Source organism: Odontomachus brunneus, unplaced genomic scaffold, assembly GCF_010583005.1.
Source record: "Odontomachus brunneus isolate Ranch 3 - 2012 unplaced genomic scaffold, Obru_v1 Obru_scaffold_026, whole genome shotgun sequence".
NCBI classification, from domain to species: Eukaryota; Metazoa; Arthropoda; class Insecta; order Hymenoptera; family Formicidae; genus Odontomachus; species Odontomachus brunneus.
In genome coordinates this window covers 437593-464370 of record NW_022639476.1, presented here as the reverse complement: position 1 = coordinate 464370, position 26778 = coordinate 437593, and the positions used below count along the sequence as shown (strand labels likewise).

General features: G+C 38.1%; 5 protein-coding genes and 1 long non-coding RNA gene across 15 annotated transcripts in view; 4 read left to right on the top strand and 2 right to left on the bottom strand.

Annotated features, from left to right (window-relative positions):
* LOC116842637 (synaptosomal-associated protein 25) overlaps positions 1-7451 on the top strand; it is a 50576-nt gene extending 43125 nt beyond the window's left edge. For all 7 annotated transcript variants that reach the window (XM_032812131.1, XM_032812130.1, XM_032812127.1 and 4 more), the window contains one exon: positions 1821-7451. In XM_032812131.1, the coding sequence (XP_032668022.1) occupies positions 1821-1883 (63 nt within the window). In that variant the 3' untranslated portion in view covers positions 1884-7451. The remainder of the gene's footprint in view (positions 1-1820) is intronic.
* A 92-nt stretch (positions 7452-7543) lies between these two features.
* Positions 7544-11376, bottom strand: LOC116842634 (replication protein A 70 kDa DNA-binding subunit-like). The gene is made up of 13 exons (XM_032812118.1): positions 11199-11376; positions 11092-11139; positions 10756-10949; positions 10535-10674; positions 10189-10282; positions 9874-10036; positions 9565-9769; positions 9303-9415; positions 9075-9241; positions 8612-8855; positions 8464-8547; positions 8184-8378; positions 7544-8050 (listed from the first exon to the last, which is right to left on the bottom strand). The coding sequence occupies exons 1-13, from the start codon at positions 11226-11228 to the stop codon at positions 7931-7933; spliced, it is 1797 nt and encodes a 598-aa protein (XP_032668009.1). The 5' UTR covers positions 11229-11376; the 3' UTR covers positions 7544-7930.
* A 585-nt stretch (positions 11377-11961) lies between these two features.
* LOC116842636 (complement component 1 Q subcomponent-binding protein, mitochondrial) lies at positions 11962-14090 on the top strand. The gene is made up of 5 exons (XM_032812123.1): positions 11962-12187; positions 12764-12914; positions 12990-13192; positions 13353-13441; positions 13843-14090. Exons 1-5 carry the CDS (start codon positions 11962-11964, stop codon positions 13990-13992), a joined length of 819 nt encoding a protein of 272 aa, XP_032668014.1. The 3' UTR covers positions 13993-14090.
* A 2556-nt stretch (positions 14091-16646) lies between these two features.
* On the top strand, positions 16647-20927 carry LOC116842639 (ras-related protein Rab-43). Its single transcript, XM_032812132.1, has 5 exons — positions 16647-17030; positions 17534-17618; positions 18203-18301; positions 18386-18543; positions 18616-20927. The coding sequence occupies exons 1-5, from the start codon at positions 16818-16820 to the stop codon at positions 18706-18708; spliced, it is 648 nt and encodes a 215-aa protein (XP_032668023.1). The 5' UTR covers positions 16647-16817; the 3' UTR covers positions 18709-20927.
* Positions 20928-21240: 313 nt separating this feature from the next.
* On the bottom strand, positions 21241-26746 carry LOC116842635 (hydroxymethylglutaryl-CoA synthase 1). 4 transcript variants are annotated; one of them, XM_032812120.1, is made up of 3 exons: positions 26600-26746; positions 24723-25088; positions 21241-24478 (listed from the first exon to the last, which is right to left on the bottom strand). In XM_032812120.1, the coding sequence occupies exon 3, from the start codon at positions 24296-24298 to the stop codon at positions 22925-22927; it is 1374 nt and encodes a 457-aa protein (XP_032668011.1). In that variant the 5' UTR covers positions 24299-24478; positions 24723-25088; positions 26600-26746; the 3' UTR covers positions 21241-22924. The 4 variants fall into 4 exon arrangements, with proteins under 4 accessions (XP_032668011.1, XP_032668012.1, XP_032668013.1 ...); XM_032812121.1 differs by having other exon boundaries at positions 24723-25099; positions 26600-26738; XM_032812122.1 differs by having other exon boundaries at positions 24723-25145; positions 26600-26727.
* On the top strand, positions 25608-26778 carry LOC116842640. The gene is made up of 3 exons (XR_004377753.1): positions 25608-25755; positions 26482-26543; positions 26628-26778. It is a non-coding gene; the product is annotated as an uncharacterized LOC116842640 (long non-coding RNA).

Here is a 26778-nt window from a genome sequence, read left to right as displayed (position 1 = left end):
GGAAATGCCCACGTCCACGTATCGTTCTCATGTTGTGATTGTGTCACAAACCGCGCTCGTCGTCCAGCCTATATTCTGCTGTCTTTAATGGCGACGACGACGACGACGAAGTGTCTCTTGTCGACGACCCTTTGAGCCTATGGAACCGTTTCGCTCCGATGCACCCGGGATCGATCGGGTTAACGCGTTTGACACGAAGTGGACCGCGAGTAGCTTGCGAATTTCTCTCTGCGAACATTCGCGTGAGTTCGTATCGATCTTTACCTTACGCAGGATCGATCGATAGCAGCCGCCTTTTCATTCGGAGATATACCTTGTTTTGTCGGCACATTGATGCCGCGTTAATTTCCGTCGATTATATAAAAATTTGTTGATAACTTAATTACCAAAGATACAGCAAATTAATATAATCAGAAACGCATATATCTTTTATTTCGCTTCACTGGCTCTTTATTGGCAACGAAAAGTCGATTTTTTATGTGCAGTTAATTAATTAATATTTTGTAAATAACTTATTAAACGCGACAATATCAAGTGTTCAAGCTCACCGGTGACCATCACAGTATTCAACGTGTTAACTGGCGACAATTGGATCGAACGGTTCCACGGGAAAGAAGAGTAAGAACCTCCGTCGCTTAATTTTCATTGTTTGTATATACACTAACCGACGAAATTACCTAATTATATGTACCTATATTTATCACGTAGGGCTGGAAAGTGACGTGTTACTTGTTACCGTTATAAATTACTTCTCTTCGGCGACTTGATAAAACGGTAGTAATTTCCTTTTTCATTAACTTGACCGTTAACTTGAAAAAGTAATTTTTTCAACCCGTGATCACAACTGTAACTTCATGCTTCGTGTGTATTCATTTATTTATTAACATCATCAACATACATCCTTCACGTAGTGTTTTAACTCATCGTCACTACGGTGCGTGTCCTCGCGAGCTGTATTGCTGCAAAGAAATCGTTACCAGCTTGTGAAACTTTTCATAAGCTGACAACGATGTCGATATGTGTAACGAAGTCTTCGTCAGTGTTGAGCATTAATCGATTAGAATTTTGCCTAAAATAATCGACAAACCAATAAAGTGAATCAATCGTTATATGCGCGTAATCACGAATAATAATCAATTATGATCGATAATTATAATCGATTGAGGAAATTCATTATTAATCAGTACATAATCAATTACATCAAAGTTTCATCGGTCGATAAAATTATTTATGATTTTATATATTAGGAATGATTAATTTCGATTATCGTTTTTACGATTATTTTAGCGAATGAAAATTTTAATTGACACGGAAAAAATAATTTGATTGGACCAAATTTCTAGTAAAATATAAACGACTCAGAAATCCTAATTAAAACTATCAGAATTCAGTTTAAATCATCAGGATTTCTGGTTAACGTAAACAGGACTCTGGTAACTTCAACCGGGATTTCTGGATCACATTGACACTAGAAATTTTGTTAATTCAAAGATTTTCTCTGTGGATTAATGCCCAATACTATTATACCCAATTTCCGCTCGTTTAACTCATCCGGCACCTCATCTTTCACCTTACATCTTGCTACTTCTGGCCTTTGATGAATTAGCCCGTTTGAAAATTCGTCCGCGCAAGATCCGAGCGTGAGGATCTGACGTGCGCGTGACACTCGTGTGTCTCGATACACGATCCTCGTTTTCACCAACAACCGCAACGACTGTCGCCGTCGTCGAACGGATTCCCCGCCGAATCCGACTATTTGCCGCAGCTCGCTTTCATACGACATTGCGTTCTTTTGTTTCTTTGTTTTCTCTGACACGCAGGGTGAATCAAACGAGTCGAGGATACAGGTGGCCAACGAGCGGGCCCATCAGCTACTCAAGTAAGGCCACACTCTCTCGACCACCCCCGCACCCCGTCGGCCGCTACGAGCGTCACTACCATCACCCTCCACCGTCACCACCACCGCCACAACCACCACCATCACCACAACAACAGAAATAGTAACAACAACACATCACAGCAGCAACAACGACTACAACAATACCGACACCAACAACAACCAGTACAGTTACACTCAACAGCGTATACCACACCCGCCGATTGTTTGCTCGTAATTCATCTTGCTCGCGTTATCTTCGTTGAGCTCGCTCTTGCGTCATTCACGTTTGAACGTTCAACATCAAACAGCTCGTCGGAAGGTCCCAGGCTCGTCAACGTTTCCGAAACAGTCAGCCCTAAACTTGACAGCGTGGCATCCTGGCATCCATCAGATGCGTGTCGTGCGCGGCCTGACCGCGTCTCGTCGGTCAGGCTGGCTGCAATCCTTTATGTAGATTGCATTTATACGCACCTAAATCTGCAAACGTCATTCGGGACTTTGTGATTTTCCCGAGTTAATATCGTGATTATTATAATCCGTCTTGTGCAAACGATACAACTCAGAAAATTCGCGTAGAGAAAAGAAAGGGAAATTAAACAACTTGTCACATTGCAGCAGGCTTCTATAGTTTTGCTTCTTTCACTTTATACATCGTAACGTAATCTCGAGTGCACTCCCTTGGAATCCTTTGTCAAGTTTAGGGTTAACTTGCTGAAGAAGGATCGCGCGAGTTGCTACCATTCTACCTATCAGTCGGAGATTAAATTTAATTGCTACTTCGCGATTGATTCCTTGTTGTTCATCCGACGGAATCTCGTCGGATTATCCGTCGACTTACGGAATTTATTTGACTGACTCGACTTTCAACATCGAACTGAACTCTGGTCCTTTTTCTTTTCTCTAATTCGAACGTTAATGTCGTCGAGTCGCTCTGTCGCGAAACTGGAATGAAATTTAATCTCCGAAATAGGCTCCTTATTTCTACGACAGTGATCAGCCTCCGTGCCGATGAAGCCTCGAATATTTCAACGTCGGTTAATCCGCGACTAAAGCTGGATCAAAAATAGTAAAATATTAGGAGCTTCGATCACATACTCGAATCACAACGAAGTGCCGATGGAATTTCTAGCCAGGCGAGAAGAGTTGTTAGTCGAGATCGAGTCCAAGTCCAGTCGGTGACTTGTTAAAAACAGTTTCATTTTCTCGACATACGAGAAAAAAAAAGTTATTCAGCTGTGAAACTTAAATGAAAGAAAGGGAAGAAATAGGAAATATATATATATATATATATATATATATATATATATATATGTATACATCTTGTTATATACATGTAGTCACTGGAGATTAAATGCACCGACAGTGCATAGATGAATAATTTAATCCTCGGTTTAATCGATTTTGGAGATTGATGGGGTATATTGCTTGGTGAAATACAAGAGGAACAAGTTCACAGTACAAACATTACCACATTTGTCTAACCCTTTAGTGAAACGATTATTCCGATTTTCTCTCGTGCAAGTTTCCTTTATCGTTTTATTGAAATATTATCACACGCGCATACAATATACACACACGTACACATAAAATGAAAACAATTCCGAGACAACTATACCTAACTACACAGCGACGGGCGACATAATCTATGAACGAAAAGCGACACTGATCCCTCCTCCCTGCGATCCTTGAATGTGAGTTCTCTTACCCTTCTCCTAGCGGAAAGGGAGCCTCATTATTCTTCCCCCATGCAAAAGAAAATTACACACATCCCCGTCGATCTCGATTGAGATACTCGATCATTGAGTATTTCATGAATATCTACCCCGGGTATATCCCGCCTACCTGGATCCGCCGTGTGCCACAAGCACGCAGAGAAAAAGAAAGAGAGAGAAAGAGAGAGAGAGAGAGGTCGGCGACATCCTTGGAGGAGGAAGGGAGTGGAATTATTCGAAGGACGAAGGAGCAAGAACGACGAGGAGGAAGTGAAGAGGAAGAGAAGAACGAAGAAGAAGAAGAGAAGAAATATATATATATATATATATATATATATATATATATATATATATATATATATGTATGTATGTATGTATGTCGAAGTATCCGAAGCAACGAAGTGAACGCGTTCAGCCATGATTAAGAGTCGCTGAAGCTGTAGATAGAGCGAGGTCTTCTTTTCGTCGTTTTAAAAACTCGACTCACACAAACAAACAACGTAGAGCGTAGGTGTTATCCCCCTGCCCTGTTATTCCCTTGCTCTCCCCTCTTTAACCTAGCCCCGTTATTCCCTTTTTGCGCCAATCGCGCCGAGATCACAGTAAGGTTTAACTCCAAAGAAAGATTGTACATTACTGTATTTACACGAGGACGACATGCATACCTTGTTAAATCGTACGAAGCAGAACGGAAGAGATAGACACAGAGAGCCGATAGAGGAAGAGGAGGAGGAGGAGGAAGGAGAACAGGAGGTGGAGGAGAAGAGGGAGGTGGTCTGTCGCGAGTTCAAGAATCGATACTCTCATGGATACTCTCAGCGATGCAATCCTCGACGATCCTGAGGACGATCGTGATGGTGTCCATGATGTAGGCGCTCTTATCGTAGAAAACCAAAGTACATTGGTGACTGTCTCGCAATATATAGCGGATATTCTTGTTATTATTCGACAATTACGGGGTAATAATATCTAGATGAGAGTTCTCTCCTCTTCTCCTCCCTCTTCGATGATTATTGCCACTGTAAAGTCAAGACAGAATATGTCTTATTGCATGCCCGTTCTTTTATCGTTTTTATCAGGATCCTCGCGTGCAGTCGTCGTACAGATGCGACCTTATCCTTTTTAGCGCACTGTACTCTAGAAATTTAGGACGTTTGTTATCACACGATAACGTGGCTGTTAACACGATTGTTAGCCAATGCGCGGGCGCCTTTGATGACGCCTTTGTTTGTTTTTTCTTTTCTTTTTTTACAAAACTTTTGAGAAACGGGTATATAACCGAGGTGAACAGAAACAACTAAAACGTGTCAGTCTCGAGCGGCGCGCCCGGTAAGGATTGCACAGAATAGAACGCGTAGCCTTTTCGATTTCGCTTGTCCTTCGCTTTCTCTCGGAGAGGGAAAACAGGTGCCCTTTGGACGATGCTTCGCCGGACGAACGTGCTCTAAGAGGAGTGAGTCTGTGAGAGTTTTAATGAGAGAGAGAGAGAGAGAGAAAGGGGAAAAAGTAAAACCCGAGTGTGTATGAGAGGGAGAGATTGCGCGCGAAAATCATGTGCTACAACGCGAAATCATTAGGCCTATAGTGATCATTTACACGTCGAGAGAAATTTTAAATAATTATAAATAGATATGTACACACACACACACACACACACACACACACACACACACACACACACACACAGAATGTTGTTTCATTTTCGCAGCATTGTTTTTTAACGACAGACTTCGGGTTTTATTCTGGAGTCAATTTTTCCCGCGATGAGAATGACGAGTTGTTAAGTTACCGCAAATAATCAAGTTCAAAAAATATATGACATCGCGGAGAGATCGTACTGTTTTTTTTTTCCACTGATTTTAAGATTTACTTTTTGTATAATATGAAAATTTAGTGAATGCTTTCGTGACGCTTTCATTGAACAAATATTGATTTCAAATTGGCCGAGTGAATTTCTCGTTGGGAAATAATGCGACGGAAACGGAACAACCGGTACACAAATTATTTATTTGCATATATATACATATATACATACACACATATATATATGCATATGTATGCATATATACACATAGCCGTGTAGGGAGCGAACGCGGTGAGCTCTTTCTTAAAATAGCTCCTGATAGAGAGTCGCAAAAAGCTATTCTAATCGCGCGAGAGTGGAGTATATTATATATAATATACATATTATATATACATATAAATAAACGAGTAAATAGATATATATATATGATTATATATATATATACATATAAATATATAAATATAATACGGGATCGAGCAATATTATACTTGTTACTTCGTCGTTACTGTTTATCACCGCCTATTGCCCTTATAGAAATATCATACTAAGAATCATTGATAATTACTTATTTTCAGTATTAAAAATACTGGATAATAAGTAATTATCAATGATTCTTAGTATGATATTTCTATAAGGGTACGAGACTACGTACTTATTTTACAAGTATTATCTTTCCCTCCCCTCTCGCCCTACCTTGCGGACCTTGTTCCCTTATCCAAACTTCTTGAGTCATATCGAATCTACAGGTCTATGTGGTACGCGTATGTTTCAAACACATAAAGATAATGTATAGACACGCAATTAGATAGATAGATCAGTAGAGATGATTAAAACGGAAAAGGAAAAAAAAGAAGGATGAGGTAAGAAAGAATGCATATAAGTGTGCGTGGGAGAGAGCGACAGAGGGATTGTGTGAACGAGAGAATAATAAGATTGACGAAAATAATGTAAGGGATGAAAAGTGGACGAAGGAATAGAAGAAGACCGAATTAAGAAAAAAGCCGTGCTCTTCGTAAATGTACAGTATGTCTTTGCAGAACTGCTTGATAACTTTGGTTCTTATTAATTGAATTCGTTTTCAAATTAAAAAAACGGATGATTTCTGTGGAGCTGGCGGTACATTCGACAGATTCGCAGACATCCTGTACACAAATATGGAAAATATGGAACAATTCCATATCTCCTAAGCCACAAATTGTAGCTCAACACAATTAACCGCATCGCGGAGTTAACCTTTGTGTTAGCGGAGATCGGAAAAGTCTAACGGAACTGTCAGCGATGTGATATGTGGCCTCAATTTGCAAATAGGAGCGTCAAATTTTCATGTGCCAGAAATCGACGAGATGGAACGGGACGAATCGAAAATACAAGTTCACAATTGTACACACTTATTGTCGCGACGCGTTTAAATTTATGAAAATTTATGAAAAAAGGAGATACCAATATTCTCTTCTAAATTAATTTGTTTCTCAACGCTCGACATTGACGACTCCGAGACTTATGAGCCAGGCTCGCGTGCCTTTCTCCGCCAACGTCCACTTTTGATTCTTGAACTTATGTAGAACTTATAAAGCAGCGATTGATCCTAATCGTCGACCGATTTGTCGGTCGAACCATCGGAACTCGTTTCATCGATCGATTCTCTACCTCGGGAAAACGTGCGGAGGTGTGCGGCGAGCCACCTCTCCGTGTAACCTACTGCGAAGTCGAGTGCGAGAACACAAATATACTTGGGACCACCGTGCAGACGTGCAAGGTGTCGTGGACCGCAATCTTCGAGGCACTCGAGGCAATCCCAAATAGAAAGGCGAGGATAAAATTTTGACGAAGAGACGAGAACGGCGCATGGGAGAGCATTTGTAAATTGTAAAGTTTATCGATAAGCAGGAGAAAAACGAGACGAGACCAGCTTCTCTCTTTTTAGTACCGATGATATAATGTCGCTAGATGTACTTATGATACCGTCGTAAAAGAAATTTCTCCTCGACAGTACCATTATAACAAAAATGCCTGTGTATTTTACTTCTTGGCGAATAATAAACCATCAAGTATTGTATGTCATTACATTTCTTTCCCCCCATTCGTTGTGAATCCTTCATCTCAAGTCCAGGCAGCTGATAATTATTGGAAATTATTTTAGACAGAATGTTAATATGTAAATTGAGAATTTATTTTGGAATCGTGCTGTAAACAAATCTGTAATATAAAACGTACAGACACGTTTAAAGTTTTGACAGTTTATAGATAACTAGCACAATAAAAATACCATGGAAATTACAAATATTCTTAAATAATAGCATCTGATATAAACATAATGTAATTAGTAAGATCTCAACCTAAATGATCTTCTTTTATGTCGAAAGTAGCGTTTATTATAGCCAAAGCACAATGTTGGAATCATAAGAAACAAAAAATCGTAACTACCCCTCCAAACCAGATAGAGATAATCGCATATAAAGTTTTCAACTATATACTGACCATGTAAACTCGAAACAATCTTATTTCTCTCTTTTTACCAAAATTATATCAAATTTTTTAGTTTTCCAGTTTCTCAATGTTTGCCAGCTTGGAAACCTTCTTCAACAAATGCGCCAAGTGGGTCTTGTAATTTAGCGGAGAAACTGAGATACAAGTATGCCTCAGTCTCATCTCATCCTGAAATAACGTGGAAAATTGTTAAAACTGGGAAGTTTTAAGTACGACAGGTTTATGTGAAGCTACGAAGAAAATTTACAGCTGTGCAAGTGGTTCCTATAAAGATAATAAAATACACTGTAGAATCAGTTACCTGGAAAACTTCCGATTTCACTCTCACACCAAATGTAAACCTCTTGAAGCTCGCATCGCCGAATTTTTGCATATAGGCGTCGTTATCGTTCTCCTTTAATTCGCCCAATTCCTGCGCCGACATACCTAAGATTTTCTCAGCGTCTTCGTTGAAAGCAGTTATCCAACGACTGCCTGTAGCATCCGCTATATTCATCTGGACAAATCGTTACAATATAATGAATAAAACACATTTATAGATTTGCGAACGACGAAGAAGAATGAGAAAATTTTACACGTACCATAGCTAGTAGACGATACACGAAGTTTGGGTAATCCTTATTACACTTCTCACATTTAAATACTCCTGTGGATTGATCGACGAGCTGAAATTGCATCGAACAAACGAAATGTTACTTGCTTCTCTTGCGCCAATTATTTGTAACTCACCTTCTTCTTGCAACTCTCTAAGGGGCACGCTTTGTAAATAGAGTTTTCCACGCGAATCATATTAATGGTGGCCATCACCGAGAATACATCCGCGGCATCAATTTTCTCGCCCAGCTTCGCATCGGTCGCTTCCTGGAAGGTATACAACGGCGCGTTGATATCGCCGCCACCGCCGCCACCGCCCGTTCTAGACAACGACTTGACATTTTCCAAGTGGCCGCCTGCGGTATACCACCCGCGTAATCTGAAATATACATTGCGCATGTAAAACAACAAAATATACAGTCCAAACCTCTGTTATTATGTTACTGCCAGAATTGAGCCAGAATAAAGGTAAATCAAGCGAAAGTAACACGTTATTTCCTAACGGTGCTATTATTACTCCTATGCGAGTTAAATACACGTTGCGACGATTTATACAAACGAAGGATATTAAAATTTGTTACACAGAATTTTATTATACTTATGCGCTTCCGGAAAGTCTGGATCCTTTTCGATGATACTTGTAATCCCGACAGACAAGTTCTTCCCGCCATTAAACTCGCCAACACGTGCCGATTTAATAGCCATAATCGGATTATTTGAACCATCAAAATCTTCAGCTTGTTTTCCCCACAATGTAACTGACACCTGATGCAAAGGAATAGTGATTTTATACATATATATAATATAGCGTCGACAAATTGCTTACCGTTGTACCGCTATTGTCGACAATATGAATGTCCCTTTTTATATGTTCTTTGCCAGTTTTTTGCGACACGATATGTTGCAAGTCACCAAACGTTGTAACAACACCCAGAACATCTGCGGCCAGCGTGAAAAATATTATTTTAATTTGTCAACTCAATATTGTTTATTTGTTGCTTGTTATAGATCTTAAAATGCTAATGCAAAAAATTGGAAAACAGATTGTCTCTCTTTCTAGATTAAGTTTTCAACTAATATCACATTACCAATTATCTCGTCTTTATTCATAGTTTCCAACTGACTTATAGGTGAAAAATTGAACTGCAGCGTTGGTATATCCTCGGTGTTCTCGTGACATAGCACGACCTCTGTATCGTTAGTCATAGTCATTTCAAAATCGTTCTTCATAGTGTTAAATTGCTTATTTGCTGGTTTCAATGAGCAACGTGAAATATAGTAGACATTCCCAGGCTATGTGAAAAAGCAAAACGTTCAGTTATTTTCAATTTTTCATAGAGAAAAATGCTAATGTAAAGCTCACTGATTTATCAGACAAAATAGCGCAACAGGCGTACTTCTATCATATCATAGAACTTGTCGCACGCATTATTGAATGCAGTGCACCTAATTTCGCCGCTCTCGTCGACCAATTCTATAGTGAACAATTTGCCATCACCGCGGGAATTGCTCCATGTTCTGATCTGAGATTTAGTCAACACACGAACCTTAATCACCCATCTAAATAAAATTAACTATCATTATACATAGAAAACTCATTATTAAATATATAACATTTAAAAGAAAAATAGCAACAAACCACCAAAATTAACAATATTAATATAGTTATTCTACTTATATCTATATAGATGCATTTTACATAGAAGTCTCACTTGTTTTGATAAGGACTTAATGCTGCAATTGGTGTAGTAGATATTTCAGAAGAGGAATTATGAGCACTTGAAGTGTTCTTCTGTGCGGTACCATCTATTAAAGACAGAAACAAATTGTATTCAAAATATCATAAAATATATAAATACTATATATATATAAATATCATGTGTCATATGAATAAAGATTCCTTCATTTTAAGTAAAAACGCATCGATTGAGCCTTCTTTTATCAAAATCGGAGGTGAAGTAGCTCTTCTGAACAATTACCCATATATATATATATATATATATATATATATACATATACAAAATGAATTCTAAATGTATAATTAGTATGAATATTTACTATGTTGATATGCAGCTGTAGATGTATTAGGTTTGGTGGTTTCAACCTCTGGTTTGCTCATATTAGTTGGATTTCCTATCTTACGTCCAACTTTGTTGCCAGGAGCTATTACTTCGATATCCAAAATTATTATTACACGCCTAATAAATTGACAGAACTTAATTTATATACTAAAACTGTGCTTATATATGTTTTAAAATAAAATATGAAAAGATAAGTACTTCTCCTTGCCACTGTTGTTCACTGAACTCAAAGCATACTTTGATATTTCACAGATTGTATATTCAGTTAAAACATTATCTGTAATCAAGTAATTTAACTGGGTAGCCAACATGGTAAATGAGTTTGCTCTCAGCCCATCAGATACGAGTAACCTGTACCGCTCAGAATTAGAACTGGTCAGCTTTTTGTGACCCTGCAAAATACAATCAAAATTTATAATTTCTGCAAACACACATTTTAAATAAACTTCAAGTATTGCGCTTGCAATGTTCTCCGGTCGAGAAACAGAATCAAATGCTGTCAAACTGTCGAAAAAAAGATGTCGCAGTACTTACCAATACTTGAATCACCGGTTTCTCGATATCTATACCGTTCATAATTTTCTAAAACAAAAGATGGACATGTTGAACAATATAATATAATATGCTTTCGATAAACTTACATCCAATGCTCCTTCGGTCAGTTTGTACATGATTAGGAATTCTGTTAACACTGTTTATTCTTTACAACACTTTACTACGGAATCTTCCCGCCGAATGATTACATGAAGCTTACGTGTTCCGCAAAGAATCCTCTCACGATGTCTCTTTTATTGACACATGCGTCATAGCAGAGAAAAACATGAGAGCGACCACCAGCCTGATTTTAGTGGCCAAAGTTATGGCTCCTACACACAGAACGCGTAATCCTTGCCGCGCGGCAAGCATTCCCGCGTCCTGTGTGTAGGAGCCATAAAAGCTAGAAGGTTATTACGGAAAGCAGCATATTGATTGGCTATCGCGCGAACTTCCGCCTCACGGCAAGCATTACCGCGTCCTGTGTGCAGGAACCATAACCCAGCCGAACATGCAATCACAAATAAAATCTAGGGGTCGATTGTGTATTTTAAAACAAAGTGAAAATTACAAAAGTGAGCAAATTCATTAGGCATTGACCAATGGAGTTACAAATATTCTAGTAAATTTGCTCACTTGTCATTTTCACCCCATTTTGAGATACACAATCGACCCCCTGAGTAATTTCGGTCTTTTCGCCGGCTTCCGGTAAACGGAGCTACTGTCGCATACCGGAAGCATATCGTGACTGAGAGGACGCCTCGGTGCAATCCACCATTCCAATTTTCTCGTTCATCTCGGACCTCATTTCGTCACACCGGTTTTTCTGACTTTCATCATATACTTCGTCGTCTGATATTCTTAGGCAATATGAATGGCATCATCAAGAACGCGCTACGCGCCTCGACTCTTCGTGTGCTGTCGTCAACATCATCGTCGTCCAGTGGTGTCGGAATGGCACGCGGTCGACCCGCCCGAGCGTTATGGAACATGTGCGCGGACCGGCAATGTTCTGAACCCGCACCTACTACCTCCTTGCTAAAACTGCACGACAATTTTCATCCCCGAAGATACTACAGCAAGTCACATACCAAAGGTATTGATTTGCTGTTATCTCTCACGCGAATATTTGCGAATATTCGCGAGGTAAATGTTTACTTATTTATTCATACATTGTCGATATGATAAATAAAATCATATCAGTTGTCTTTACTCTCTTTACATTTGTCGTGTCACAAAGAGATTTTTATGAATATTAAATAAAGTATGAGTATTGCTTAAAAGCATCAAAGTTCTGGCATTAGGTTTGTTCTTTTTCAGTTTAACTAGATTGTATTTTTGCTTTTGAAGTGAAGCTTTATTTATTTATTTATTTATTAAGACTGTAACCGTTAACTTATGCTGTAATCCATAAAAAATTAACCAATTGTAATCGATTATTACAAGAATAGTCAACTGCAATTGTTCCATTTCTTATATATTACAGCATAAGTTAACAGTTACGGCTTCTATAAATGGGCCTTTATCTAATATTGAAGGAAAAGGAAACAGGAAGTTTTCTAGTGCAGCACTAGTTTAACTAAAAAAGAATAGGCCTATAATCTTTGTATTGTTAAATATATAGTCTTGAATTATATTTTTTTATTAATCAGTTATATTATTCCTTTATTAGCGGAGAAAGAACTGGTAGAGTTTTTGGCAGAAGAGATAGTAGCAGAGAAGAAGGCACAAAAATTAAAGACTATACCCACAAAATTAGATGATTTTATAGTGTCTCTTAATGGTGCAGAGGTTAAACTTGAGAAAAAGGATGGTTTTGATACGTAAGCCAAGTTTTGAGATTTGATACACGTCTTAAGTTTAAGATATTGATTTGTAGCATCTGATATCTTTTCCAGCATTCATATTTCCTTCAATGTGAACCATACTGTAGATGCAGATACTGAAGCTGAAGTAGATCCTCGTCAAGATAATATGGAAATTGGTGACATGAAGAGCAAACCTACATTCTCTATAGATATAATTAGGGGCAATCAAACTTTGGGTTTCACATGTTCCTTTAACAATGAATCTGGCGCATCAGGAGCTGATGATAATTACAGTATGTAATATTTATATCTAACTAGAGCTGCAATAATTTATACTTTCTTTCAAGGCTTTGAGTTCAAACAATATTTAATTCATGTTCATTTTTATATTGCTTAATTTGTTTGATTAGCTTAATTAGTTTCCTCATTCTAAACTCTTGCACTTTGTCTTAGATGATATCTTTGGCATTGATGAAATCACACTGTATGAAGGTGAACATACTGAAAAAGTATACTCTGTAGCTGGTGAGATCATCGACGGTGTAAGTATGGATTTGTTATTAATTGATTTTCCAAAGTGTTGAGTACAAGGTGCCGATATATAATGGTTACTTTGATTATTGATCTTTGGGAGATTATAGACATTCTTATAAAATCAGATTATGATAATTTGTCATAATTTATTGATATAAGAATGCGACACATGTTATATTTTTAATTTTAATTTCTTAAAAATTTTGTCTTATTAGAAACAAGTCTCTGTCTTCAGATTTCTATGATTACTTGCAATGTGACTATTTGGCTTATTTGTTTTATCAGTTAGTTTTGATTGATTTTCTCCTTTTTTAATATACATGTTCATACATTTTAATGTTTTGTAAAGTCACATTATATATATGAAAAATATAGATTTTCTGAATTTAATTGTATCTTTACTTTACAGTATTTATACGATCTGTTGATGAACTACCTTGAAGAAAAAGGCATTTCTAACGAATTCGCAGAAAAACTGATCCATTTGAGCACAAATTACGAGCACACAGCATACGTTAGCTTGCTGGAGGGTTTATCCAAGTTTACATCTGGAAAGTAATTCTAAGAGCTAAAATACTTCAACTTAAGATTTCTTGTAACTTACGATTTAATAGTTGTATGCATGTATTGTTAAATATATATATGTGTAACAGTTAACTTCTAATCTTTTTGAATTAATATATGAATACACAAGAACCTCTTAATCCGTATATGCTCATGACAAGCAATACAATCATGTCATTGAAGAATAAAAAATCCAACTGTACTACATAAATAATTAAGATTATTTACTATAGAATCTTGTGTTGCAACCTTGATTTCCCATCGAAGAAAATGGTTTGCACAATAGTCGATCAAATTGAAACTGTTATTTAGAAATCCAGTTCTTATAAATAGGATTTTTTTCCATTTATAAAAAAAAATGATAGAAGAGATTGTCTTACCACGAGTCATACAAAATTTGTATACAGCACGATTACTTCAGTATATCATCTAATAATATTAACTCTCTGCTGACAACGTGAAGTTGTGGAACATATCTAGCAATATGTGTCTGGAGTTGGATTCGATCTCAACGTTGTCAGCAGAAGGTTAAGTAAACATATCAATAATCATTTGATATTATTTCCCACCATAAGTTTTGTACTTCTTTTCGCGATATTCCATCTGACAATTTACATATTTATAATCTATGCAATTCTAAAATGGGCAATGTCGCATTAAAAAATGGATGCATCTATAAGATATTTTGTAAATATTTTATTGTTATCTGTCGTATTTTATCACAATAGTACGAGTTATAGCCGATACAGAACATTGCACTGCCTGTCCTAGGTCTCGAGCTAAGGCAGCGGCATGCAATATGGCAACGTACACGATAAGAATAGGTTGAAATTCTCAAGTAAATAAACAAACAGAAGTTACTGTTCTTTCCAACGATGCACCAGAAAGTGCATCAGAAAGTCCCAGGAAACAACATGGCACAACACATAATTTTAGATGCAAATAATTCTTCAGATGAAGAATTTACTGTACTTGCGTTTAATGTATGTATCTCAATTGCCCGCAGAACCTATTTGGGATATTGCCACCTTCATTTATTTTAATTTCTGCAATATTCATCTCTTCCATCTTCATAGATCTATTCTTTTCACCTGGGAGTCGATTCTGTATCTCGAAACGAAGTAAAAATGACAAAAGTGAGCAAATATACTAGAATATTCGTAATTTCATTGGTCAGTGCCTAGTGAATGTGCTTACTTTTGTAATTTTCACTTTATTTCGAGATACAGAATTGACTCTCTGCACTATGGCTCTGCACTATTCTTTTTCATCCTATCTGGCATGTCTAATAGCGTTTTTCATTGGCAGAATTGGTGCGCACTGAGTGCACACTAAGGCTTGTTTACAATACATTTTCATATTTAAGATCGTGTCTTAAATACATATTTAAAAATATTTTAGGTAATAAGATGATTCATACGGATGTTATACATATTATACTACTGGATAAAAATATTTGAGAATTTATTTAAGATAATCTTTGAATATAATAACATACTGTGAACAAGCCTTAGTGCGCACCAATTCTGCCAATGAAAAACGCTATAAACCTATGAATTTTGCTGTACTCGCCAGTTCCAGTTCCGAACCAGTGCAGTTCCAGTGCAGCACTAGTTTAGTTGAAAAGAACAAACCTCTCACTTATAGCGAATTCGGTAGCTTGCACTAGTGCGCACTGAGTGCGCATTAAGGCTTGTTTACAGTACATTCTTATATTTAAGATCGTGTCTTAAATACATATTTAAAAATATTTTAACTAATAAAATGATTCGTACGGATGTTATACATATCATATTATGGTTAAAAATATTTGAGAATTTATTTGAGAATTATTTAAGACAATTTTTAAATATAATAACATACTATGAACAAGCCTTAGTGCGCACTCAGTGCACACTAGTGCAAGCAACCGAATTCGCTATTAAACTACTTGCACTGGTACAATCATTTTTGCCCTTGCACTGCACTGCACTGCTGGTACTAGCTCCAGACTCAGTGCAAGCAGTTCAGTGAATTGTTGCACTAAATTCTACTGCACCGTTGGAAAGAACAGTAACCTCTGCTTGTTTATTTATTTGAGAATTCCAACCTATTCTTCTGGCTCCTGCACACAGGACGCGGTAATGCTTGCTGCGCGACGGAAATTCGCGCGACAGCCAATCAATATGTTATTTTTCCGTAAGAGCTAGAAGGTTATTACGGAAAGCAGCATATTGATTAGCTGTCATGCAAACTTCCGCCGCGCGGCAAACATTACCGCGTCCTGTGTGCAGGAACCATTATACGTATACGTCGCCATATTGCACTATACCGCTTACTTTGGCTGCGTTCCGAAATTCACTGCCAGTACTGAAATTCTATAGTAGTAATTCTATAGTAGTATTAGTATATGTGACATGAACTATAGATTTTCAGTACTGGCAGTGAATTTCGGAACGCAGCCTTTAGGGCTATCGCACACAAATTGACATAACTGCATATGCATAGCATAAGATCGTATGAACCAATGAGCATCGAATATTAAGCATCGAACATCAATATGGCGACTTAATACTCGATGCTCATTGGTACATACGGTCTTATGCTATGCATATGCAGTTATGTCAATTTGTGTGCGATAGCCCTTAATGTACATTGCTTGCACTAGTGCCGCCAGTGCAATGGGCGAAAAGATAGACCAAGATGGACGCAATTAGGTGAAGGAAAGTTCGAGGAGGCGGTGAATGATGGCGTAGAGAGGCTGTGTTGCGAAAAGTGCAGCATCCCGAATGCTCGGCCCCCGTCGTCGTCGCCGCCGCCGCCGCGTACCTATCGGTGAGAATGTCGTGCCGCGATCCCGACAATTTGATGGTGAGCGCAAACGACGAGAACTTCGACTACCTGTTCAAGATCGTGCTGATCGGTGACTGTGGCACAGGCAAGACCTGTCTGGTGCAGCGCTTCAAGTCGGGCACATTTGTCGAACGTCACGGGAATACCATCGGCGTCGACTTTTCCATGAAGACCGTACTCATAGACGGCAAGAGAGTCAAGGTGCGACCAACGCTTGGGTTGTTTAAACTAGTTTAAACTAGGTGTTCTAACCTCTTCGTCGAGAACTGTTCTGACAGCATACATCTAAAATATGTTTTAGAGTTATCTAAAACAAATAGAATGCTACTTTTAGATATCTTTTAGACACTTCTGCTGTCGGAGTGATTACTGGCCCAACTTGAGATTTATATCTGTTGACGCGATATACGTTTCCGTAACTAATATGCAAAATACACGAATGCACATTCTTTGGTCTGTTCTTTTCAGCTGTACTGTTGAACTGGTGCAGTAAGTTAGAGTGAGAAAACATATACTTGTCTCACTTTGACTTATTGCACCAATTCAGCAGTGCAGCTGAAAAGAACAGACCACTTGTCTGCAAACAGAAAACTGTCCCATTCTGTCATTCAACATGTCCCTAGGACATTACTTGCCCATTATACACTTAATGTTCCATTTGAGATTGCAGCATTTGTTACAATTATACCTTCTGTTATGGACAGTTACAAATATGGGACACAGCAGGACAGGAGAGGTTCCGTACAATAACTCAGAGTTACTACAGATCTGCAAACGGAGTAATTATAGGTATGTGCATGTGGATCATTATTCTTAACTAATTCTAACTGATAATTAAATCATCTGTCTTTATTCTCTTCAAATTAGATAACAACACATATATATTATTTAACTGTGGTAATTAGCTTATCAAGAGGATAGAAAAATCAGCCCTACTTCAGTCATAAGCCAAAAGATAATTTTCTTTGTTTTATATGACATCATTATTTTGATTTTTCATTGTGATAATTTTTTTCAAGTAACATCAAGTTGTTCATGAGCTATATGTAAGAACAATAGATGCAAGATTTATTTAACGCTGTTGCTTTGAAAAACATCTGATTATAGATTCTATTTGTTGATGTCTCAGTAGTTATAATTTTTGCCATTAGAAGATGATAAAAATATATTTTAAAAACAATATAACTTCAATATTCAGAAAGAGCATTATTTACTTCATTTAAACACTAAAAGAATGTTTCCCTTGACCTTTTGGGATTTCTTTCTACCAAATAAAAGGTTAAAGAATAAGTTGAAGTTATTCTCTATTCTTACTGAAAACAACAAAATGTATCATACTCTTCTGTCTGAACTAACACATAAATGTATTTCAGTTTATGATATCACGAAGCGATCGACCTTCTTGAACTTGCAACGTTGGGTGGAGGAAGTCCGAAGATACACTTCGTCACATGTGTTATTAGTTTTAGTTGGTACGATCATCTTGCGTATCTCTACAGTAATCATCAAGCAATATTGTATTATCACAAGTACATGTGTTGTTTTCGCTTCATCAGGTAACAAATGCGACCTGGAAGATCTACGAGAAGTGAAAAGAGAGGAAGCTGAAACCCTATGCGAATATCTACCCGAAGTTTTACACATAGTGGAGACTTCAGCCAAAGATAACACGAATATAGACACCATCTTTTTCTATCTGGCATCTGAACTCAAGGTAAATCTCCTCTCCTCAATTGTCTCACACGATCACACCTTTACATCAATTACAAGTTACTTACGCTTCTAGAGACGACACGAAAATCGCCAAATTAGTGCAAATGAGAACGATGTGGTGAAACTTGGCATGGGGCGAAATTTATCTTCTTGTTCAGGCTGTTAGTGTAAGATACTTTGACCCATTAGACAATTCCCTCTATCCGCAAGTCCATATATATTTAAATCGACATGTTTCGCGGAAAAGAGTAAACTTGCCGTAGACAAGATAAAAAGCGCGTTGAAAGAGCAGTTCTTTTTCTCGACTCATTGCCTCTTGTCTTGCTATGGTAGAAACTAATATCTTTTTAAAGCAAAATGGCAAAACAACAGCCCAAAGAATGAATATCTAAGGAACATATATATGAGGTAAAAAATACTCCATATATTCGCAAGAAATAGAATGACATCAGTTGCTCTAGTATCGAAAAATATGAATCTCACAGTAAGGATATAATTCTTAAAAACAGGGTGACTTACATTTCCGCCCCGAGATTGTTTGTTGTTTTGGGAGGGCACATTCGTGTATTTTTATATGCGATTTAGCAAGTATATTACAAATATATGTGTACACGTGCGCACACATACATATGCACACAGTAATACTTTTTACAAATACTACAGCGACCTGAACAAATCCTAGATGTCCAGTGCCTTAAAACTTTTGATAAATGGTCATATATTCTCGTATAATAAACGCACGGACACTCATAGAGTGTGATCAAAATGGATTACAAAGGATTTAAATAGTGCGTGGTAACTTAATTTTGTTATTTATTCTATTTATTTGCATATACATAAGATGATTTATTTTAATTTTAATAAGAAATGTTCGAAGAAATACTGTACTTTTTGAAACAATATTGGGATGGAAAGTTGTTTGAAGGGAGACACAAGATAGTAATATTACTGAAACCTTAGAATGTTTTGTTTTCAAGATTAATTTTGATTTCATTAATAGAAATATTTTAATAGTAAAATAATTTGCTTAATATAAAGTTCTACTTGTCATCAATATACAAAAGCTTTCAAGTGAGATCAGCAAAAAGTACATGTTTTTTAAGATATTTTACCTTTTATTCTAATACTTTGTAGTATAAAATATGAAACATCTTAAAAAGTATTCTTTTATTCTCAGCAATTCTGAGCGTTATCTAGGAAGGAACGCGAAAATCGTCGCGTTTCTTCAGAATGTTACTTGTCAAGATTAAAATGAATCATTTGAGATATATATATATATATACACACATACACACACACATACAGAGTGTTTAAAAAAAAGGATTCAAGCATTTTTTACTCAGTATAATAAGTACTAACTGGTAAGTTAACTCTTTTTTTTCTCTTGAACACCCTGTATATACATAAAGGATTCGAAGCTATTGTACAATATTTTAATAGCGTGTTCTGGGGCTGAATTTAAAAATTCTAATTAAGTTCCAGAATGCCTTATTAAAATATGGCAAGATAATTTTGAATACTTGCTCGAATTACAACATTGTAAATACCGTTTTTCAGTGGCATTCTCGGCACGCGTTTTACGCCAAAAGAGGCGTTTTTTCATTGTTTCGTTTTGTTTAAAAACGGCTTAAGAACAAACTGCCACATTTTAGAGTGCTATAGACGCGACGAGAATGCGCATTCCGCGTGAATATACGCAATTGTTATATATGAACAAACAATGTGTAACGAATCTCTCTATTATCATTTATACAAATCATTGTACTATATTTTTTAACTATTTATATTTGCATAAAAATATATTATCCTTGGACAATTTGTTGTTGGTTCGCGTTTTTCGGACAGAATACTTCGTGATACAGCATTTGATAAATCTCGCGAGAACTTAATTTAGATATTACATAATCTGTGAATCTCAGATCTCGGTGAACTGTTGAAATAAACATCTTTAGGTGCCGGAAGTAGTATGTACACTCCTCGATTTCTTCCACCACCATTGTTGGTTACGTTAAATCACATGTACGAATATATTTCGAACATGTAAAATGGAAAATCCACTCTGAAGTGTAAATTTACAGTGTCTTCATACCGCAATTATACGCCGAAATAATGCACGAGGTTCGCAACGGTGTAAAGAACTGTCACTCTATACTACAATTGAAAATATTTATTGTGTATTTATATTATATATATGTGTGTAGATAGTTGAAAAATATATTTTTTTTTTCTGAGATATATCGTGTGCATTGCGATATCTCGTTAATATATATTATTTAACATATTGCGCCTGGTACGTATGCAGTATAAAAATCATTTATGTGTATCCGTATTCTGTACATGTTGATATTCTAAATTGTAATAAATAAATCATTTTTTTACTCGTTACAAATCCACCAGATTAATCCACCTTCAATAGACTAATCTTCGTTGGTTTATTTAATGAACAATTCAGCATCAATTCAAAATAATACGATCACGGCAAACGTTAAAAAGGCATTTATCACAGTGAGCCGAGGCTAATTATCGATTTCTATTTGTGAGCAGAATCAATTTAATCATTGTTGTTATTATAATTATTAGGTAGCGCAAAATGTCCTGAGATTATCCTCGATGTGTTCAGGACGTCCTGGAACACTCTATGATATTCTGAATACATTCGTGGCACGATTCTAGAACGTGTTGTGCTATCTGGCTTGTTTATATATATATATATATATATATATATATATATATATATATTTATCTACAGTTCAATTCCTTCGTTATATGATAAGCCGATTATTTGTTAATACAAAAAATTATACGTATAATTATATAATTTTATATATGTATGTGTGTGTATATACATATATACACACACACGCGTAGCATCAACGTAACAGAAACAATTATTTATTTCAATGTAAATAAACAACATATATATGTATAAATATATATACAGCTGTATACAGCATGTACTTGTATAAATAACGATACAGTAAACAACATTACTTCATATATTATTGCAAGTGTTCGCTGCGTAAAATGTTAATTGATAGCACTTATTTGGCTTTACGCGCTAATCATAACATTTCATCACATACTATAAAAAACTATGAAGGTAATGAGGCAGAGCGCATAATTCATAACGCGAATTCGTTGCGACGAACAGCGACATTGCTGTACGCCATACAGATCGGAAATTAAATTCTTAATTTTGTGTGTATCGATCGAAAAGTAAAATACATGCGTTTTCGATGCTGCTTATAGTCGTTTGTATTTAATCTTTGTGTATTATTCCCTGCGTTTTAAATGAAATACAGATGACATGAATAATATAAGGACGTGAATCAAATCAACCAATTCTCCTAACTATTCCCTTCTCCTTTTTTGTATACAAGAACAGTTTATACATACTTAAGGCACTTTTTACACTGTCTTCACGTTAAAGGCTCCTCGCTACGATATATCAATATGTGATGGACGACAAACAAGAGAATTTATGTGAATTTTGCCCTCTCATTGTCGACATACAGATAAACTGATTTTCTTCACATCTGACATTGTAATTCGGTAATATCATTGCGATAACATTACTAGGAGCCTCGGAATGTGATTTAAACGCAATACATGATAAATTAGATTTTTTACAAAACAAATATCATTGTTGAATGCATAACAAGCACATATTAACAAGCTATAACAATTAATCGGATAAGCTCTGACGCATTGCAGATATATTCGAAAATCTCTATAATTGACGATGTAAGGAACGGTGTTTGTATGTAATTCTGCATCAAAAGTTACATATGATACGAATCAGCGAAGAAACTAATTGTGTGCAAGTAGAATTTCTATTTTTTACTTTTTTAAAATAGTTCTTATTAAAATCACACAAAAGAGAGAGAGAGAGAGTGAGGAAAAAATCTAATTTTTTTTCACCAAGCCTGATACTTTCTACGCGATGGCGGTAGCATAAATAACATTAATTATATTTTCTGAAAAATTTACATGATTTATATTTATTGCTATCGACGCAATCACATCCGAAGACCGGGCATTAAAAAATAATCAAGTTCGGCCCTTGAACCGACTTGGTGAAAAGAACAGGACAATTAATATACAATTATTGGGAAGACGTTGGGTCGAACAAATAAATACAGCCAGACCAAACAAAGCCGGCCGCACAAACTCGCGACTCATGTGTCAAGGTCAAAAGATCTTAACCTCAACTTTCTTCCTCGCTCTTAACAATATATTACATCGAATAAAAAAAAAACAAATTATAACACCTTTCCCGAGTGTTCTATATTTTGTATTTTCGTGCACGAAAAAAAGGAAGAAAAACAAGATAAAAACAAGATAAAAGATCTAATAAACTTGTACGCCTAATACGGCTAATCTCATACTCTCGCGTAAGTCCTTCTGTACATCTCGTCCACCTGCGTGAGGTAATATGTGCCCGTGAACATGTTGGCGGTGCTGCTCTCGGGCGCGAATGGCACGACATGATAATTCTGCTCCCTTAATGCCAATATTCTGGTGTAGTCCGCCGGTGAAGCACGTTGTCGCGTCTCCAGCTGCGATTTGACGTAGGAGAGAGCGGAAACGATTTTTGCCAGATCGGAGCCCTCTTGCGTGTTCTTGGTTACGGTTAACGAATACATACTGGAGCATAGGCCAGAGCCGTACGAGAACACGGCTATCTTGTTGCCAGCCAACTCATCGATCGGCTTGGATATCAGCAGCGACACCAGGCCGGAATACACCGACGGCGTGTACATATTGCCGACCTGGTTGGCGATCAACAGGCTGGGCCGAGTCTTGCGCTCAAAGTCGCACTTACTCAGTGCCATGAACGCCTTCTCGATGTCCCGATCGAAGTACGTGTCTTCGAGTTTGCTGGCGTGGAACGCCCTAATAGTGTCCCCGTAGCTGTCTGGGATGCGTTCCCGAGGTGTATTGAGGAAATCAATAAAGGCCAACCTGGCGAAGGACTTTTGCACGAGCTTACAATACGGCGAGTGGAAGAGGACTACGTCAAAGTTCGCAAGATTCACGTCCTCGCTGGGCTTTTGCTCGGTGAGGCATCGCTTCTCGCGATATTTTTGGTAACAGTTGTCCAAGGAGCTGAGGTAGCATTGGATCGACAGCTTGCCGTCTACCACCGGGTATTCGGAGCGCAGGTTCGGCTTGTAAAAATCGTAGGCGTGTCGCATGCAAGATACCCGAAGACCGCGATCGAATACCAAAGGCGCATCTGGACCTACGAGGATCGCGATCGCGCCAGCGCCGCCGGTCGGCCGCGCGCTACCCTCGGCGTATACCGCGTTGTCGGCCATAACCACCAGGGCCGATCTACCGTCCCACGCGCTGCTCTCCACCCAGTTGACGGCGTTGAAGAGCGCGGCGGTGCCGCCGTAGCAGGCATTCGTGGTGTCCGCGCCCTCGATGTCGGTGCAGCCGTGCGGCTCGAACAGCTGCATCAGCACGGATTTGACGGACTTGCTCTTGTCGAGGATCGTCTCGGTGCCGACCTCCAGGTGGCCGATCTGCTGTGGCCGCACATCGTAACGCTCCATCAGACGATGCGTTACCGTCAGGCACAACGAGTTGATGTCCTCGCGGTCGTTGCAGAAGCCCATCCGCGACTGACCTAATCCGATCGTGTACTTACCGGCCGACACGCCGTCGTGTGCTTCCAGTTCACTCTGCTCCACATACTGCGCCGGAAAATAGACTTCCAATGCCAGGATGCCGACGTCCTCCGGCCACATCTTGCTCCACGTCTGTTGTTCTGTTGTTGGTGACAATCACTAGTGGTGGTGATTGGATCGTTGGTTCCGTTAGTATAGAAAAGCGTGCAAGGAGACGAGCACTTTTCGCTCCCCGGTATCGGGTTTACGCAATCACGCGCAGTTGCTGCGACGACGACGACGACGACGATGACGACGAACCTGCCGGTTAGTTCGAATTTAATAAGTCGCGTTGCGTTCGTTACGTGTGTACGTAGACGTGCTTGAGCCGGTGTTAAATGGTAGCACGTATAGAACCGTATGGAACCGTCGAATTTATACAGTGATACAGTGCAAACGAGTCGACTGATCACACAATTTGCCTGAATGTAAAGATATTAAGTTAAAATTTCCAAAGTACTACGATTAATCGATTCACTTATGGCGCTGAAGTCTTGCTGCTTACGTTTGTCTGTATGTCACGGCTATTTAGTAAGCTGCAGAAGTGCGTGACTCCGAGTCGGGATACGTTGTCGTGGAGCAAGTTTTTCGATTAGCCCGCCGATAATTTTGCGTGAGAGGAATCTTGAAAAAATCACTGCTGTCGACGAATCTCGTCTACGTGCTCTCTTCTTTTCACCGGTGTGGTATGCGTCCGCAGGTGTTGTGTTGGATGTATGCGCACGATTCTCGTCCGTACTGAATTTAGGTTAGAAGTGAAACTCGACGGCAGAAGTGAAAATTCCGGTCGCCGTACGACTTTCGATCGCGTGCTTTGAAGTTCGCGTCCTTTCCTCCTCCTTCTCCTAGTGCTCCTAGTGCTCCTGACAATCTAAACTCGCTCTTATAAAAGTTGGACGCTGGTTCGCAGTGCCATCTGCGTTTAGCCCTGGATGTGGACAAACTAAACAGGTAACGTCATGCGGAGTGGGGAACGCGTCTCATACGCACACACATGCAATCGATACATAGATGTGTGGCATCTATTCTCATTCCGCATGATGTCACTAGTTTGGCCACACAGGGCCAAGTGCAAATGGTGTTAGATATAGGTGATGCCGTTTACAAGAGACAGGAGTTATCAGGCATGTATAGCATATATGTATAGCATATATGTATATATATATATATATATATATATATATATATATAACATAAAGCCAAGTATCTAACGTAAAATAGATGTTGATTTGCAGAGCATACTCATTGGTCGGAATGGTCTTACGTTACACATTTCGTGTGCAATGGTCCTTAAGGGTCTGCAGGAGTCGTAGACAAATCCTGAGTTGCGTTTGGAGACCTCTTGCGGCGAGAGCGCGAACCATTGCCATCTATGTGTAATGTATGACTATACACACGCCTCCAAGCGTATTGTTCGCGCGGATATAAGAGCAGGAAGGATGGATCAAGTTAGTTAGATAAAGACAAACTATTAAACGCCATCCTTATCTCTGCTTAGTTGTGACATCGACGCGTCCCCCCTTCCCTCGGCCAGCAGCGTGAGTATTTCCTATCCGATAGTCCAGAAAATGCTTTCTAGGCTTTCGGCCGAGGCGGCAGAAGCGTAATAAAGACTGCAAGGGAATATTTAAAAAATAATATAATATTCATTACGTACGTGATTTTGCAAGATATAGTAAAATATATAATATTGAATATCCTTGCTCAAGTTATATGGTACAAGAACATAAGTTCCTTCCTATACATGAATAAAATTTTATGCATGACTATTTGTAAAATCTGGTTGTGTACCAACCTGGTTAATAATATAACAAACAAGTAAAAATGGTTTTCGTGGCAAACATTGCGTCTCTCGAGCATAATACCTAACGTAGGATATGCTTGCTCGCGCCGTCCGCTACAAGAGCATACGCGCCTATTATTAGCATATACGCGCATATTATTAGCATATACGCGCATATTTCAATAAAAATATGTGCTACGAGGACAATTTTTTATTTGTTCCTTGCGTTATTATCGAGGTCGGTACAGAACCCGATTTTGCAGTTAGCCCCTTATAATTTCATAACACATTAAAATGTGGACTCTATACTGCACCCGCGTCGAAGGGCCATTCAAATAATTTATTCGATATTTATTTCAATCTTTTTTCCCAAAAATCGCTCTGTACCGACCTGTGGACGTTTATCCTGATTACAAATATTGCAATTATGAAGCCATTCTTTCTACATTTTGACCAAAATTTCTTTTCTACGTTTGCTTAGTTCGCAGCTCTCCGCCAGATGTCTCTAGTATGACTCCTGCAGATCCTTAAGGACTCTGATTGGTCAGTTTTCTTAGGCGTTGTGTATTATGCTTTTATGCAAAATTTTCCCGCTTTACCTTGTGTGCTGCTTTACTGTTCCGTCAGGTCGCGCACATCTGCTACTAGCTTTCTGAACGTGATGATCGTGTGAAGCGCCACCACTTTGAAACACCGCACAACGAGTTCTGGCGAATGACTGCGTTCACGACAGCGCTGCGCTGTAGTCATTGCAGTTGTCGCTTAATCGAATGAGGGA